This window comes from Schistocerca nitens, chromosome 5, assembly GCF_023898315.1.
Source record: "Schistocerca nitens isolate TAMUIC-IGC-003100 chromosome 5, iqSchNite1.1, whole genome shotgun sequence".
NCBI classification, from domain to species: domain Eukaryota; kingdom Metazoa; phylum Arthropoda; class Insecta; order Orthoptera; family Acrididae; genus Schistocerca; species Schistocerca nitens.
Window position 1 is genome coordinate 511,152,049 of NC_064618.1, and position 17,418 is coordinate 511,169,466.

The 17,418-nt window shown below is 39.9% G+C and overlaps 1 protein-coding gene across 1 annotated transcript in view; it reads right to left on the bottom strand.

The window, feature by feature from the left end:
- LOC126260960 (uncharacterized) overlaps positions 1 to 17,418 on the bottom strand; it is a 473,264-nt gene that overhangs the window by 302,708 nt on the left and 153,138 nt on the right. Inside the window, exons 3-5 of the mRNA XM_049958484.1 lie at positions 13,096 to 13,236; positions 8,947 to 8,982; positions 6,378 to 6,560 (exon numbers count right to left, since the gene is read on the bottom strand). Of these exons, the coding sequence (XP_049814441.1) occupies positions 6,378 to 6,560; positions 8,947 to 8,982; positions 13,096 to 13,236 (360 nt within the window). The remainder of the gene's footprint in view (positions 1 to 6,377; positions 6,561 to 8,946; positions 8,983 to 13,095; positions 13,237 to 17,418) is intronic.

Here is a 17,418-nt window from a genome sequence, read left to right on the forward strand (position 1 = left end):
TCCATGCACACAAAAGAAATCATTGTGGAGAATAGGCACATTGACTATAGACTCACAAATAAAGCCACATAATTCGAATAAATAACAAAATATAAGAGAAAAAAATTTTTGTCCCTCGAGGTGTTTCGAACCATTACCATAAATCCACCATGCTTCCCAGCCCTTTCCGTTCACCATTACATCATCAATGATCCGTCAATCACATTGCTTGAAAGTACATTCAATTTACGTATATGTCTAAAAACTGCCACTCTACGTCTTTTTTAATTAAAATGTTGTAGGTTTACTTGCGTTTTTTCATATGATTACTGTACATGAACAGAGAAGCATATGTTATAGGAGATGTGTAATGTAACTGAATGTTTTTCACACTTTTATTATTTTGAATGCGAATAGTGTGCTTTATTTTGTTTTTTGTTAGTGTTTATAAAGCATGTATTACGCCATTTCGGAGTAGAGCAGTCAATTAGAAACTAAGCTTTATTTTCGGAAATCTTAAGCTTCATGCTGTTGGGTGTCAAAAAGATTTCGACACTTTAAAGAGTTTGATGAGGTAGTATATTAAACATATTTCCGTATCTGTGCCGTGCCCGAATCTCGCCCGAGACATAGCGAAATGAAACATCACTGTTTCGATACAATTAGTCCGTTCCAAGCACAAGTGGACTGAACCAGTGTTATTTTGAAACGACGATACAGTTTCTGTGGCTGGCTCGAGATCGAATCTGGTCCCGTTATCCGACACAGAGCGGAATGAAACACCACTGTTTCGAAACAGTGAAACATAGCCGTTTCGAAACACTGAAACAGTTCCACGTATCGATATGCTTACCGAAACATAGAAATAGTGGCCAGGTCTAGTTAGGAAACATGTCTTCTAAAAGGAAACACGTTACGCTAGACCTCAACCAGAAACTCGAAATTTTAGATACGTTAAATCGAGGTTCTTCGCAGAAAGCCATTGCTGCTGAGTTCCATGTTGGACGAGCAACTATTCATGACATCAAAAAGAAAGAAGATGTTATTCGACAGTACTCAACACAAATGGAGAGTGAGTTGGGGAAAACGGAGGGTTATACGAAAGAGTTAGAATGAAGAACTGGACGTAGCTGTTTATAGATGGTTCATACAACAACACAGTAAAGGCCCAATTATAAAGGAAAAAGCAGCTGCATTTAACAAACAACTTGGCGGTAGTAACTTGTTTACAGCGAGCGAAGGTTGGCTATCAAACTGGAAAAAATGACATAGCATGCGGCAGCTGACAGTCACCGGGGAAAGTCGCTCAGCTAACGATAAGGATGCTGATGAGTTTGTAAGCAAGGTACGGAAGATAATAGAGGAAGAAGATTTAACTGCTGATGCCTTGTATAATGCTGACGAAACAGGTTTCTTTTACAAGATGCTTCCTTCAAAAACATTAGTGCCAAGAACGAGAAGGAAGCTCATGGTTACAGGGAACAGAAACAGCGCGTAACGTTAATGGCGTGTTGTAATGCAAATGGGAGTCATAAACTACCGCTTATGGTTGTTTTCAACATACTGACATAAATACTCTATCAGTGCAGCATTGCTCTCAGAAGAAAGCGTGGATGGACAGACAAATAGTCTCTCGGTGGTTCCATGAAACGTTTGTACCAGCAGTGAGAAAAGAGCTAAAGAAGAAAAAGCTTCCACTGAAAGCTATCCTTATAATTGATATCTCTCTCAGTCATCCTTCAGATGTTTCTCTCAAGTGCGATGGTATACATGTACAAGCAGTTTTTCTCCCACCCATTGTGACAGCCCTAATTCAGCCCACGGACCAGGGAATTTTGGAATCAATTAAACGTCATTATCGACATTCACCTCTCGTCTCCTTGCTGAACGAAGGTAAAAACGACTCTATCGAGACTATGCTGAAGGCGTGGAAAGCAATTTACATATGTGATGTTGTTTTCCAAGCAGCCGAAGCATGGGATAAAGTGGAGAGCGCCCTACCATAATGAAGAGCTGGGGAAAATTATGGCCATCCATTGATGCTGAATTGGATCCAGTAGTGAGTGACAGTGATGAGCCAGTCAATTCGGAATTATCAATTACTTTGTATATTGACATGTTCCACAACCTTCCAGGAGGAGAAGAAATTGATGATGAAGATGTTATTAAGTGGCTGAAAGAGAAATAATTGTTATACCGACCAAACGTTAAGAGATGGAGTTCTCACATTGCTGGCGCTGAAGCTGCCGAGGTCTTCCTGGAGAACATATGCAACAAGCAGATACATGCAGAACTGATGTAATCTTGTAAAGCGGTTGCTTGATAAAGCATGTCACCGTCGCGTATCATCACTGCGACAGTTATAAATTAGGGACATGTTTTATAGTGAGTGATATGACTGTATAATTATGTACAGTATGCACTCAAGGACCAAGCTTTCTTTGAAAATTAATGTATTTTTTGATTTAATGAAGTAGATCCTCTATGTTTTAAAATTGTATCCTTCGGTTTAATAAAGTAGAGTACACTATATCCCCTATGTTTTCAAAATAAATAAAAAAACAAAATAAATGAATAAAATAAATTTCAGACATTCAATAATCTGGCACTTCCGCTAATCCTGCATCCATTTGTGCCAGGAATGGCTGGATTAGCGAGAGTCTAGTGTACTGTCATATGGGTACGCAGCGGTTTCAAGGGCGGAAATGGGGCTGCGTAGGAGGGAACTGAAACTATGAAACACCCATTCTACCCGCTACTGCTTCGATCCTGGCTTTTTATGCGTACGCGCTTGATCACCGCCGCACTCTTGTCCTTTAGGGTTTAAGTCTTAGTATGCTCTTGATCACTGCTACGTTCTTGGCCTTTGGGTGTTCAAGAGTGTTTGTTACGAGCAGTGAGCCGTTTTTCGAAGATCTTTGTACTCTTTTCCGTTTTCGATCCCATTTGACGCGACTTAACTGCCACGAAATCAACGATAGACTGCAACAGACTTGGATAGATGATCAGTAACTGTAATAACTATGCAGTGGAATGACAACAGTTTTAGAAACTCTGATTTTTTAGTGCACTTCACGCAATACGGAAGAGCACGTCCGATCACATCCGCTACAGGTCTCAGCTTCGACTCCTCTTTCAGAAAACGTAATCAAATGCTTACACCAGCGATACAATATCTAGGCTTTAGAATTATTTGTTATTTATTTATTTGTTCTTAGGTTTCATGGGCCATCTGAGCCAATGGTAGGCCTACGTGGTCACGAAATGAGTCAGTACATAATTCGCGCGCAATGATGAGAAATATTTTGAAATAAAAGCTACAAGTGAAGGAAAGATTTGCGTAATATGAGGTCTGTTCAAAAAATTCCGGAATATTCGTAATTTCATGCCAATGGTGCGCTGGAGCGAAATGCGGTTGCCTGCCCACAATTCTGTTTAACGTGTAACTGCCGGAAGTTTCATTATTGTATGTCTGTTAGTTATTGTTCAGCCTGTATTGAGTAGAACGCTGTGTCGCACATTTTGCTAATTTCGAGATGGCAGAGTTAGAGGAGAAACGCGTCTGCATTGCATTTTGCATGAAACTCAAGAAAACCTTTACACAGACACACTAAATGACGCAGGAAGCCTACGGTGATGAGTGCTTAAGCGGTACTCGGCGTTACGAATGGCCACACGGTTTAAAAATGGTTGGGCAGAAATTGTAGATGGCCCTCGTTCAGGATGCCTTTCGACGTCTACCGACGACGCTCAATGTCAGGAACGTCAACGAAATTGTGCGTGCAAATCGAAGAGAGACTGCAGTATAATGTAACATTTCAGTCATGAAATCCTGACACAGCAGCTTGGAATGCATCGCGTTGCGGCCAGGTTCGTCCCATGCGTCATGAGTCAAGATCAGAAATATGTTCGCCTCGCAATCTGTGAAGAGCTTTTGGATCACGCAAATGAGAACCAAATGTTCTTTAAGAGAATCATAATTGGTGATGAGACGTGAATCTACGGTTATGGTGTTGAGATCAAGGTTCAGTCTTCACAATGGGTCGGAAAAGGTTCTCCAAGACCAAAAAAGGCTCGTCAGGTCAGGACAAATGTCAAAACCAGGCTGATAGTTTCCTTTGACTTTGGAGGATTAGCTCATCATGAATTCGTGCCACAAGGGCAACTGTTAGTTGATGGTACTATTGAGACGTTTTGCGACGCCTGCAAGAAAATGTGAGAAAGAAACGGCCTGAAATCTGGCGAGGCAGTTCATGGCTCTTGTATCACAATAACGCACCCGCACTTTCTTCCCCGTTGGTGCGGTACTGTTGCACAGAAAACGAAATCACTGTGCTGCCTTTTTCTCCTTACTCTCCAAATTTTTTATTTCCGAAGTTGAAAACCCCGTTGAAAGGACGAAGATTTGCAACGACAGACGAGGTAAAAGAAAACTCGAAAGACGGAGCTTCGCGCGATCCAGCAAGTGGCGTGCCATGACTACCGGAAGTGGAAACGCCAAAGACTTCTTCCGGAGTGGAAACGGCATTGGGAGTGATGTATCAGTTGTGGAGGAGAGTATTACGAAGAAACCAAACACAATAAGTAAAAGGTAGGTGTAGAAAAAAATTGTGGACACAGTTCCAGATTTGTTTGAATAGATCTCGCACTTGCATATGAATAACACAATACTATGAACGATTTTTGGTTACTGTAATACTTTTACAGAATAAACGGAATATGCTGTACAAGGCAGTGTCACTCTGTTTTACTGATGGAAGTATTATCCCAGTTTTCGTGATGAGTATTCACTGAGTGAAGATTGTAGTTCCTTTTGAATAAGTGCCATGCATAAACCTGCGCAAGTGGGGGCACCTGTCCGTCCCACTTCCCCCATCTGTGATTTGTCGTAGGCCTACATCATTTTTATTCATTACGGAATTATCATTCATTTCTAGAAACGATTTACGGTGATTCCGCTAAACATCTCGTTTAACCAATTGTTACATTACATGGCTGATCGTAATAACACAGTATTATGGCTTTAGAAGTGCTGTATAAAATGGCAATTTTAGAGTCCTCCCCACCACCACTCACTCATACCTCTCTAGATAAATATCGGCGGACGCCCAGGTTCAGTAAACAGAAATACCAGAATTAGAAGAGCAAACCGCTTGATTAACGTCCTACAAAAGGTTAGCGAACTGATTCCACAGATCGTTGTGATTATCCTTTACTGGACTTAGAATTTTCTTTGTGAATGCGCGCACTTGACCAAGAATATGATACAGTATAAATATAATTTCTGTAAGTTATGAATATGTGAAAAATATAATAAATTGCAATGTGATTCGGAAACCACGTTGAACTGTAATTTCCTCACCAACTGGAGGAAGGAAAAATTCATACCACTTTGAGTAGGACATGTGTCTAATTAGGCAATGTGATTTTCAAACATCTATGCCTTACAGTCTCAAAGCTACTGAAGAGAAATAAAGTTGCAGCTGATATATCTAGCTATGCTTTTGAATTATTTTCCTGTTGCTAAGTAAAATACACTGACGAAAATAGCCTATTCTGTAACAAATTCCATATACTGCAAACCGGAAGTAAAAAGTGATCTAGCATTTTTGATAGATTTACTAAGCATTTTGCATTATTTGAATAGCCGAAAAATTTATTCGAAGTTACAGAATTTCTACGTATATTCGACCGTAACTTCGGAATCTCAAGGTCAGTACCCAGTGAAATTAGTTAAAAATTTCCTTGTACGCTATTCGAAGTGTGGAACGGTATTCTGTCTGTCGGTTTTGTCATAAATGCCTTCTCGTTCGTATTGTTCAAAATGCTGGTCGCCGACATTGCAGAAGGAACACATTTGAAAGGCAAAAAGAAATAGACTTTAACAATCCCTAGAGACGATGTCATTAGAGACGGACCTCGTGCTCGGATTGGAGAACGACAGGAAGACAACCGGACGTTTTCTTCTCAATGGAACCGTATGGACATTTGTCTTGAGTGATTTAGGGAAAGCACGAAAAACATAAAGCTAGATGGCCGCAGGGTGGTTTCAGTCACGGCCCTGCTGAAAGCGAGTATGAGCGATGGACTACTTGGCTCTGTGGCCTTATTCGAATGCTTTGGGCGAGTACCGAGTGCGACAAGTTCCGATCGAGCATAAATTTATGTTATCCGAAGTGTCCACTTCTTCGAAACAAATGCGAAGTCATGTAGACAGATTTTTAGGCTTACTATATAAGCTTTTTCTTATGTTCTAACAGTGACGGTAAAATATTGACTGTAACGGGAAGCGCTCCTATGCCCAGTTGGACATAATACGTTTGAGTGTTCTATGAGATAGGCAACACAGTAATAAAAGCTAATACAAATAATTGTACAGTCATAAGGACGTGACTTACCCTCATAGATGATTGGGATCTGGTTGCGGTAGTAGACCAATGCAGGGAGGCTCCCGAGGTTGTATTCTTCAGCGAGGCTCTCGTCGGCTATCTTGACGAACCCGATGCCCAGCTGGTCGGCTTCGTCGTCGATGTTCTCCAGCTCCAAGAGCGCCTTGGCGCACTTTCTGCACTCGGGCCTGTCTGCGGGTCATTCGGCAGTCTCTCTTAATTCAGCATACTACTCGCTAGCCGCCAGCAGCTCTCATCGTTTTGTTAGTGCTCTCACAGTGCTTACTTATTACCCATTGTTGAGAAGCATTCTTTGTCAACATCGCATCAACAACTGTTACATACTCTTTTCTTTTTTTTTTTAATATCTCGGTTCATTTATTCAAAGGTGAACAGTAATCAAACTGCTTTTTCTTCCACTAATGTTTCATCCTAAAATATGAAATTTTTCTACATAAAACCGACGGAGGAATTTATTAACATAGTAGCTCGTTTCGCGTAATACTCCTGGATTCTGATGAATGTGTGTGGAAATAGTTCCTAAACACGTTACCTACTCAGCTGAATTGAAATGTTTCCTTCTGAAGGAAAGGCACACGGCAAAGAATCCTCAAGTCTCAAGTGGTGTTTCAGGTTTCGTCAAGTTGCCTGCTTGAGTTTAGGATGGTTGCATCGGACTTTTGTGTTGAAATTATGTCGCCAGTCAATTGCAACATTGCCTACCGAAGGTGCAGAGCGATCATTTGGTAGAACTTCTATTTTTGGCAGAAACAAAGCAGTTCACGCGATCTATTTGTCAACAATATTGCGCCGGTGCGAGATAGGGACCTTGATTAGAATTGATCTCGAAAATACTGAAATATACGATTAAAGGTTGTTTCACGAAACAAATACTTCTTCATATGAATAAATGTGAAGAAGATAAATATTTATGTTGAAACCTGGACAGACAATTCTGTGCTCTCAGTCGGAAATAAGATAGCTTTTCGAATTTACCTCGCATAACAAGAAAAGAGATACGCAAGACACTTTTAGTAAGCACTATTCTGCGATGAAAGCAGCTGACGACTTAAATAACAATACGCCTACAGCTGCGTGTGGCAACTGTGCCAAAACAATGGAAAACTCTGCCTCAAAAAGCATGCACTCCAAAGTGCGTCTAGTACACGCTACTACATCAGCAGCTTGGCATCACATGTGTTACATTAGCATCTAAGTATCTGAGCCTAACCACCACTATGTTTTTTCTTAATAAGTAATTAACAGATATTGCACTTGTACGTAATGTGAAGCCTGAGTAGTTGTACCATTAAATGATAGTGTTTAGGTCGGTATATGCATGTGGGCTTGTTGTTCTTTTACTTTGTATACAAAGTGAATCAAATAAGACGTTATCAAGTAAAATTTTTTTATATGGAATGCTTTAACATATTTAAAAATTAAAGATACAATTTTTTCCGAAAGAACTATATAGAATATGTATGAAAATATAAATATATTGTGATATTTGCATTACTAGTTGCTTTCGATAGAAAGTATTTTTTCATAATTATAATAAAGTTTCTGCGTAAGACAGTCATATAGTAATTATTATACTTAATGCTGCTAAGTCTCAATTGTGTTAATTTATCCCGAATATTTTTCTTTCTTTCATTTCAAGCATATGATGTTTGTGTTTTGATTGTAAGTAACATAAAGAAAGAAGAAAGGCCTGAAAAGCGAAAAATGAACGCATGTTATTCCACAAAGCATTGAGCATAGATTTTGTAGGTATTAACAGCAGTAAAATAAAAAACGAAATAAAAAGAAGCAGAAAATAAAATAAAGATGATTCCATGGTATAGTTAAACAGGCGTGTAAAACAAAGGTGATACGCTTTCAGTCTGGAAGCGTGACGTGAAAATCGAGGATGCACTGCCAACCTTTAAAGAGGAATAAAAAGCTGTGGGCAGTAATTTAGTTGACCTGGCTATTGTGACAGCAGAATGCTTTGTAGTATTCCCTACCAATGTAAGTTTGGCTCCATCGACCGTTTGAAATATTCCAGCCACATGACATTAATGTCTTGTATTGAATAACATTGTAAGCAGTCATTTGTACATTACATGTGTACATATGTGTGTTTTAGACATAAGAGTCCATAAACTCATTTATGAAAATAAACAATATTCTATCGGTTATCTTCTGTCATAATTACCGAAAAGGATGTGATAGATACAGAAGTACAAACGTCTGCCGCACAATTCATAATCCAGTATTCATTCAAGATACGCATGGTCAATGAAAGCGTAACAAAAAAAAACAGTCAGACATTAATTTTGACTTCTCCAATATAATTATAGGATTCAGATATGGCATGGACTGTAGAATAGGTCTGATTTTGTTTCGCAGACCTCCAACTGATTTCTTGGAATGCCCTTGTTTTCTTGTTTTCTGTCGAGTTTATGGGGAACGTTACTTTCTGAACAAAACAAGAAGCAATCCTTTTTTTATTATTCTTAATCATTTCTGCCCACAACAGCGACAGGTCGTTAAGTAGTTAGCTGTAAGCCTCCATACAATGGCACGTAATACTTACTGGACCCCGTGGTAGGACAAGTCTTCGCGTCAGGACCTACCGGTACAACAGACAGACAAAACATTGAAATTGAACACATTGGGGTCAAACTGAACTTGGAACATCCACAGCAGACACATGCCACTTCAATTACATATAGTTTTCTCGGTAAATGGGATGAAACGTTTGAGCCTACTGCAAACGTACTTTGTCTTATAAGTACAATAACTTTTATAAATCAGAAGTTAATCATATGCCGAAATGAGCCTTAGTACCACGTCAGCTGCTTTAGAGTTAATCTAAGAAACAAAGACAGTGTCTGAGTATATCGTTTGTGGTGCCTAGACAAAGTTGATGCCTGGATCTACCAGGTTTGTTTTCAGTCTGGCGTTTAGGTATTATTTTATTTTACGATCAACCATTTGGCTTTCGAACAACGTAGTCCCAGAAGGGCCAAAGCTTATGTTATCACATTTAAAAAGTTTCAGTACATTTTTAAAAGTCTGTGTCTGCTGGGATGCCATTTAATACACACAAAAGGAATATCTTCACACAAATACTATACATAAAAACTACACATATATTCGGAAGTAGAGGAAAATATAAAAAAAGTATTTCAGTAATAAACACACAATTCTTAATTTGACAATTGGTTTAGTAGTTGTTAAACACAATTACACGATATATCACAAAACAGAGGCACAACATAGCTTCCAAAATTTCCTGATTTCCAAAAACATAGGAAATATATTAGTCAGAGAGGCACTGTACTTCTGTGAAAACTCAGAATCCAATGCCGAATAGCGAACCATTATTGTACTTTAGCTTCATTCTCAGTCGGATTATCGGCTACGATTAATGTTTTGTTAGCAGTTTTTGACAGTCATACTTTGAAATATATACAGTTTTATCTAGAAAAATATAATTTTTGCACAGCTTATTTCAGCAACCATGGTACACTAGGTTTTGCATCAGCGATGGTAGTAACTTTGGCGGCTCCCAATGCAAGTGTGAGGCCGCGGAATCATAGTGTTGCATACTGACGTTCGCAAGGTTAAAAAAAAAGAAAACTTTTGAACTGCTCAAATATTATTTTTAGTATTTGCCATAGGGCAACAGCTCAAGCAGTGGCCGGTCGACATTGCGGTATACTGAAAGCATGATTGTCGAATTAGGCTATTATTATTATTTTTAATCTTAAACGAATAACGCGGAATTCCAGCGAGTGTGGGGCTCTAAAACCAAGTAAATCTTATCTGCAGGATAAGCCTACCGCCTGGCTTCACTACTGACATAATTTCTCTTCTGAGTTGTCTTTTTGTGACTTTTATTAATGGTATAACAACAATGGGATTACTAGAGGGTTTGTGGTCTGTGTGATACAAGGACTTAAATAGGTAGCGTGCTGCCCACAGAACAAAGGAAAATGGGTACTGATTCCAAAATACAGACCTCCAATAGGCAGAATGTAATTTTCTTCTGGCGTTCCACAGCAATTCTCTTCCAGTGTCTAACGTAAATCTGCCTCATCTGGGTGTACTGACTAGTATCTTACTATAATTTATAACAAACAAACACCCTTCTTATTTGCAAATTTAAAGACAAATATTTTTTAGTTATTAATTAAGTTTTATTTCGAGTCACCTCTCGAGTAAACTCTACAGGCACTACATCGTTACAAACTGCAGTACTTTCATTCAGTCACGAATCTTTACAAAGGTAACAAAGCGATATTTTTGCTCTGTTTAGTAACAATATTTAATAGAAAATTCAGTAGCGTGAGGAATAAACATGTCCAAAAATCTTATTTTGCCTACGATGAGAACTACTAGGATATATGGCTTAGCCTTCGAGTAATATACACGGTGCAGCATAATTAAGAGCGGAAACTGACATGTGTGAAGTTATACGACAAATGGAGCGAAAACATTCCAATAAACTCGGGTCCGCAAGTGAACCATTTGCGAGCTAAATGCGAATATTTGGTTACGAGGTGATAGTGACTTCAGTGTAAAATATTGCCCCAGTTAGTAAAAACGTATTTGAAATGTAAACTTTTCGACTAAATCCCCACGCAATTGGGCTCAAATTTCACGGGCACGTTTTGTTGCTCCTGTAAGACGATATCTAGCGCATCGTGGTTTGAGACGGATAGTTCCGGGATAATCTGTACCATGGCCTATAAAATTTAATGACGTGAGTCCTCTGAATTTTTCCTTCTGAGAAAGATCGAAAGTGACATGTACAGTACACCCACTTATCAGGTTGAAGAACTGGAGCTTGTCAATTTACGAGATTATCCGGGTGTCTTGTCAAGATTTACGAGTAGAATACAGTATTGCACCCAAATCGAGGACGACACATTGAACATCTCCTTTAACGGTGTGCAGTAAATTGTAGCATATAACGTGTTGAATTAGTTTTGCATTTCGTGTTAAGGTAGGCAGTGGGTGAAAGTCGAGCCCAACTAGATGAGGATTTAATCAAAAAGATTACATTCCAAACATTGTTGTACTATCTAGGACAATAATTTCATACTGAAGTCAGTAGCGAGTCGTAACGACAAAGTACAGTTATGGACATGAAATGTACACACAGTGGCGAGTATGAACTACGTACCTCCAACTGTATTAATGGAATGACGACAATGATAATTTGTGCCGGAACAGGACTCGAATCAGGAATTACCGCTTTACGCGAGTGGTCGGTTATCTGAACACAACTCACGGTCAGACCCAAACTTCTATATGTTGTCGTCCATGTAACATACCTATGAGGTGTGGCTAGAAAAAAACCGGACTAGTAATGGTGAAACAATAAAACGAATGCAATAAGGCTGAAAGTCGCGTGGCCTGTCACGTGACTCTCGCTCCGCCTACTGCTCGAGTTTCATCTGCCTCCTGCACTCAGTCTGCCCGTGGCGTCTGTTTTAAGTAGTTGACGTTTTGTCTGTGCGTCGGAAAATGTTGAGTGTACAGAAAGAACAGCGTGTTAACATCAAATTTTGTTTCAAGCTAGGAAAATCTGCAAGTGAAACGTTTGTAATGTTACAACAAGTGTACGGCGATGATTGTTTATCGCGAACACAAGTGTTTGAGTGGTTTAAACGATTTAAAGATGGCCGCGAAGACACCAGTGATGACACTCGCACTGGCAGACCATTGTCAGCAAAAACTGATGCAAACATTGAAAAAATCGGTAAACTTGTTCGACAAGATCGCCGTTTAACAATCAGAGCAGTGTCTGAGTTAACAGGAGTTGACAAGGAAAGTGTCGAACAAGTTTACCGATTTTTTCAATGTTTGCATCAGTTTTTGCTGACAATGGTCTGCCAGTGCGAGTGTCATCACTGGTGTCTTCGCGGCCATCTTTAAATCGTTTAAACCACTCAAACACTTGTGTTCGCGATAAACAATCATCGCCGTACACTTGGTGTAACATTACAAACGTTTCACTTGCAGATTTTCCTAGTTTGAAACAAAATTTGATGTTAACACGCTGTTCTTTCTGTACACTCAACATTTTCCGACGCACAGACAAAACGTCAACCACTTAAAACAGACGCCACGGGCAGACTGAGTGCAGGAGGCAGATGAAACTCGAGCAGTAGGCGGAGCGAGAGTCACGTGACAGGCCACGCGACTTTCAGACTTATTGCATTCGTTTTATTGTTTCACCAGTACTTGTCCGGTTTTTTTCTAGCCACACATCGTATACCCGTACATCCCATTAATGTTATTCCCGCAGAGAGGTGACATTTTATTTGTAGGTCAGAGGCCCAGTATCAACCCATAAATACGAAACTGCAGTGCTTATGTTTTTAAGAAGTGTGAAGCAGAGTTCCTCTGGACAACCATGCATACATGTCCGAAGGTCTTCTTCACAAGACAGGCACTGATGTTTCGTGATTACAGCTATAAAGCAAATGGTTTCTTTGTGAATTTATATTTATTAGAAAGCTTTTGCTTCTATTATATATTTTCACTCGTGTCAGTTTTCGCTATTATTTACGCTACATCCTACACAAATACCTATCTTTGATCTGTAGGTTAATGTGCGGTAGCGAACAGAATATATATTATACAGACTCCCTGCCCCGCATTTTGATTTTAGTAAAACATTTGAAGGGTAGTTCTTCTATGCAGAAAATACTCAGACTCACATACTTACAGAATAATACGGCCACATATTCGGTGTCCTGAACGATTTTTTCGAGTATGCGAGCGTTTACTTCCTCGATGCGATCGGGAAGGTCCATGGCTTCCAGGCTCGTAAGGAAGTCCAGAACATTCTCCTCGTCCATCAGGTCCCCTGTTAAAGTAGAATGGAATATTGTATTAGGTGACGGTTTTAACATTTAATATCCATTATTTTCTCAGGTAGCAACACACACGTACGTGCAACTACATCCATGCTTATCATTTCTACATTTACATCAGTATTCCACAAGTCAACTAACGGTGTGTAGCGGAGGGCACCTCTGGCACGTGGGTGGAATGATTATCTAAGCCTCTAATTTCTAGAATTTTCTCGTCGTAGTCGTTTCGCGAGATGTATGTGGTAGGAAGTAATATGTTGTCCGCTTCTTCCTGGAAAGTACTCTCTCGAAATTTCAGTAGTAAACCTATCCATGATGCAAAACGCTTCTCTTATAGCGTCTGCCAGTGGAGTTTGTTGACCATTTCTGCAACGCTCTCCCACAGACTAAACGACACTGTAACGAAACGCGCCGCTTTTCGTTGGATCTTCTATAAATCTTCTATCAGTTCTTCGTTGTAAGGGCAACAGACTGATGAACAGACTCAAGAAACGGCCAAACAAGCGCCTAGTAAGCCACTTCTTTCGTGGATGAGTAACATTTTACATTCTTCCTATGAATCTCGGTCTGGCATCTGCTTTTAGTACTATTTGTTTTATTTGGTCATTCCACTTAAGGTCGCTCTGGATAGTTACTCCTACATATTTTATGTTACATACTATTTCCAGCAGTTTGTCATCAATAGTGTAGTTGTACAGTAGTTGATTTCTTTTGCTATATATGTACAATGTGTTAAATTTATTTTAATTCGTGGTCAGCAGCCAGAGTCTGCAGCATCCATCGATACTCTGTAGGTCGTTTTGCAAATCGATAGTGTCTTGTGGTGTTGCTGTTTTCTTATAGACAACCGCATGATCTACGAACAGTCTTAAAGAGCTTCCGATGCTTTCTGCTAGATCATTTGAAAACACTGTAAACAGTGATGGTACTCTCACACTTCCTCAGAGTACTCCGGAAATTATCTTTACACCTATCGATTTTTTCCGTTAAAGAGCAACGCGTTGTTTTCTGTCTACAAGGAAGTCTTGAAGAACCGCGAGACCGCTACGGTCGCAGGTTCGAATCCTGCCTCGGGCATGGATGTGTGTGATGTCCTTAGGTTAGTTAGGTTTAACTAGTTCTAAGTTCTAGGGGACTAATGACCTCAGCAGTTGAGTCCCATAGTGCTCAGAGCCATTTGAACCATTTTGAAGTCTTGAATCCAGTCGCAAATCTGGTAAGCTTGTATTTTTTTTCACTAACAACAGTGCGAAACGGTATCGAATGCCTTCCGGAAGTCAAGGAAAGCACCATCAACCCAAGAGCCGTTGTCTACACCACTATGGATCTCATGGAGCAACAGAGAGGGTTGATTTCGGAAGATCTCTGTTTCCGGAACCCATGTTGATTTTTGTAGAGGAGATTTTCGTTTTCCAGAAGCGCGGTAATTCTTGAACTTAAAAACATGTTCCGTAATTCTGAAAGAGATTGACGTCAGTGGTATAGGCCTATAATTATGTGCATCTGTCCTACGGCCCTTCTTGAAAGCGGAAATGACCTGCGCTCTTTTCCAGTCGCTAGGTACCGTCGTTGATCCAGTGAACTACGATAAATTGCTGCTAGAAGGGGAGCAAGTTCTTTCGCGTAAGTTCCTCTCTCCCTTTTTTTTTTATCTTACTCCCTACCTCGCTATACGTACGATCTCTCTCTCTCTCTCTCTCTCTCTCTCTCTCTCTCTCTCTCTCACACACACACACACAGGATTAATGCCAATAAATTCAAATATCATTTATATGTATTCACGTAAATTATGGAGTGAAGATGAGCGACACAAGTGGAACAGTTGAGGGTTTGTGCAATGACACACAATACGCAAACTAAATATGTAACGTTAGTTAAAATTTTAGCTATCACTACACAATATTATCCAGTATGGGAGCTACGAAGACTGAACAGGGCTTCTGAAAAAAAGAAATAGTGATTTGTTCCTAACATGCTTATCAGTATTCAAATTGACGAAGTCGTGATGTACTGCAAAATGACCAATGGAAGATTTATATTTATTTAAGTGACGGAAAAGCGATTATGAAACGTTATGTTATGACGTGGTAGATGGTTATTTTAGTGTCCGACAGCGATTCGGATTCCCTGGCGATTTGGAGGAAAAGTCAGAGATACTGAGGCTACGCAGTAAGGTCGCACCTCACGCCCAAGGAGGGCACACGCCGCCTCAGGCATGGCACGTGGGCCCGACCTACCGTGGTCCCGTATCTAAACCTCATTATTTCTCGCTATTCTCTGAAGCCAGTGGTACGAGCCACTGACAGTACCCTGATTGATCTTACCTATGTTTACATTTTCCATTCGGACTGCTCCCTGGACTGTTTTGCGCACGTTTACGATGACTTTCGCTACTCTCTGGACTTTGCTTCCGGTTAGCCATTCTGAGAAGTCTGTCATCGTTCGCCTCGGTAGCTGCGCTGTCAGCGGTGTTGCTAAGCGAAGGGGCCCCGATTAGATTCCCGGCAGGGATGGACTTTTTCTCAGCTCGGGGACTGAGTGTTGTCCTTACGCTCATATCGTCATAATTACCATTACACTGCTGAGATGTCTGAATGGGCTTGGCCCGAAAGCCAATAAATTTGAAAAAAAGATAAATCCTCCGTTATCGATGATAGGAACCAGATGTTCGTTTCACTAGTCTCCGTGACAACCCTTTTGCGTATGATCACAACCTGTGGTCTATGTACCTACGCGTATTAGTGGGATAGAAAAGTTACAGAAGGTGAAAAGTTCTTCAAGAAACGCAAGAGAGTATTTGTATTTGGTCGAATAGCTAGTCACTAAAAACTTACTTAAAAGATGAACTTGGGAAATTTAGCTTAAATCCGGCAAACGCGGAACAACTATGCTTAAATTTCAAAGACATCATAAGCCGTAACTTAAATAAATATGTACCAAATAATGTAATTAAAGACACGTCGTAATGTATTGGGAGAAAGCTGCGAAAGCACAGCCTACAACACTCTCCCTAAAAAGAGAATGCAGGAAAGCTGACAGATAAGTGAGTGGAGAGATTCATGCATCCTAAATATGGGCTGAACGTGGAACTTACTATCTTTTCCACAATCTGATCACGGCGAAAATATTCGTCAGAAAGACCTAGGAAATTTTGGTCATGTGTAAAATTAAAGAACGAATCCAAATCTTCCGTCCAGTTTGTCGTAAATCAGTCTAGTATTGAAACTAAAAACAACGAAAAGAGGCAGAAATATTAAATTGTGCGTTTAAAAATTTATTCCCGCAAGAAGGTTCAAGAAATCACAAATGCGTTACTTGGATCATAAGTAATCGGTAGAGCACATACGAAAGCACTGGAGCCCACACAACAGCGATTTTGCATCATTATCAGTGTAAAAAAAGCTGCTAAATGGTACTGAGTGCTCGCAATTACATGTGCCGGTCACTGTGATTGCTAGATTGTTATAACGTTTTATGTTCACTAGTGTCGTATTTCGTTGTCTTTACTAACCACTTTACGCTTACATCATACCTGTTGCTCCAGTTAAATACGAATTTTTGCTAATGTCGCAGGTCCTATGGACAATGATTATGACTATGGCAGCTATAAAATTAGAAAATGTTACCACCAGAAGAACACGTAGTTAACGTGTCAGTCAGTTTTATGTGCATGAAAATCACCTTAAAATGTAGGCCTTTACGTTTAACAGTAGCATTCAAGGACGCATATTGCTCGCCCTTCAATATAAATCGACGGTAAATAGCCTACGACAAAATTATGGCTCCTAACTGTCAATTGGTGTAAGTTAACTCCAATTAAGCCAAATGTTGATAAATCTGCCATACATATAGATAAGCGAGGTTGGACAGTCTCATTTTCAAGGTCGGCAACTGGAGCTTATTTATGGAACAAAAGCAAGAAATGTAGGTTTTAGTCCATCACCTTATTTACGTTTATTAACAGATACAAGCGTGAACCACAATAATTTATTTAACTGTGTACGGGAAAGACCACAAAAGGCAAACTGAGTTTGGAAAATATGAGTTATTAGAATCGACAAAAGCTGCGGCTAACAGCAAGGGCAAGTTGCGTCGTGACTCTGTAACTCTCCGCCTTACCATTTGGTTCAGACAGTGGATTTTAGAGAGAGAAATAAACACCACGGTGTACACTG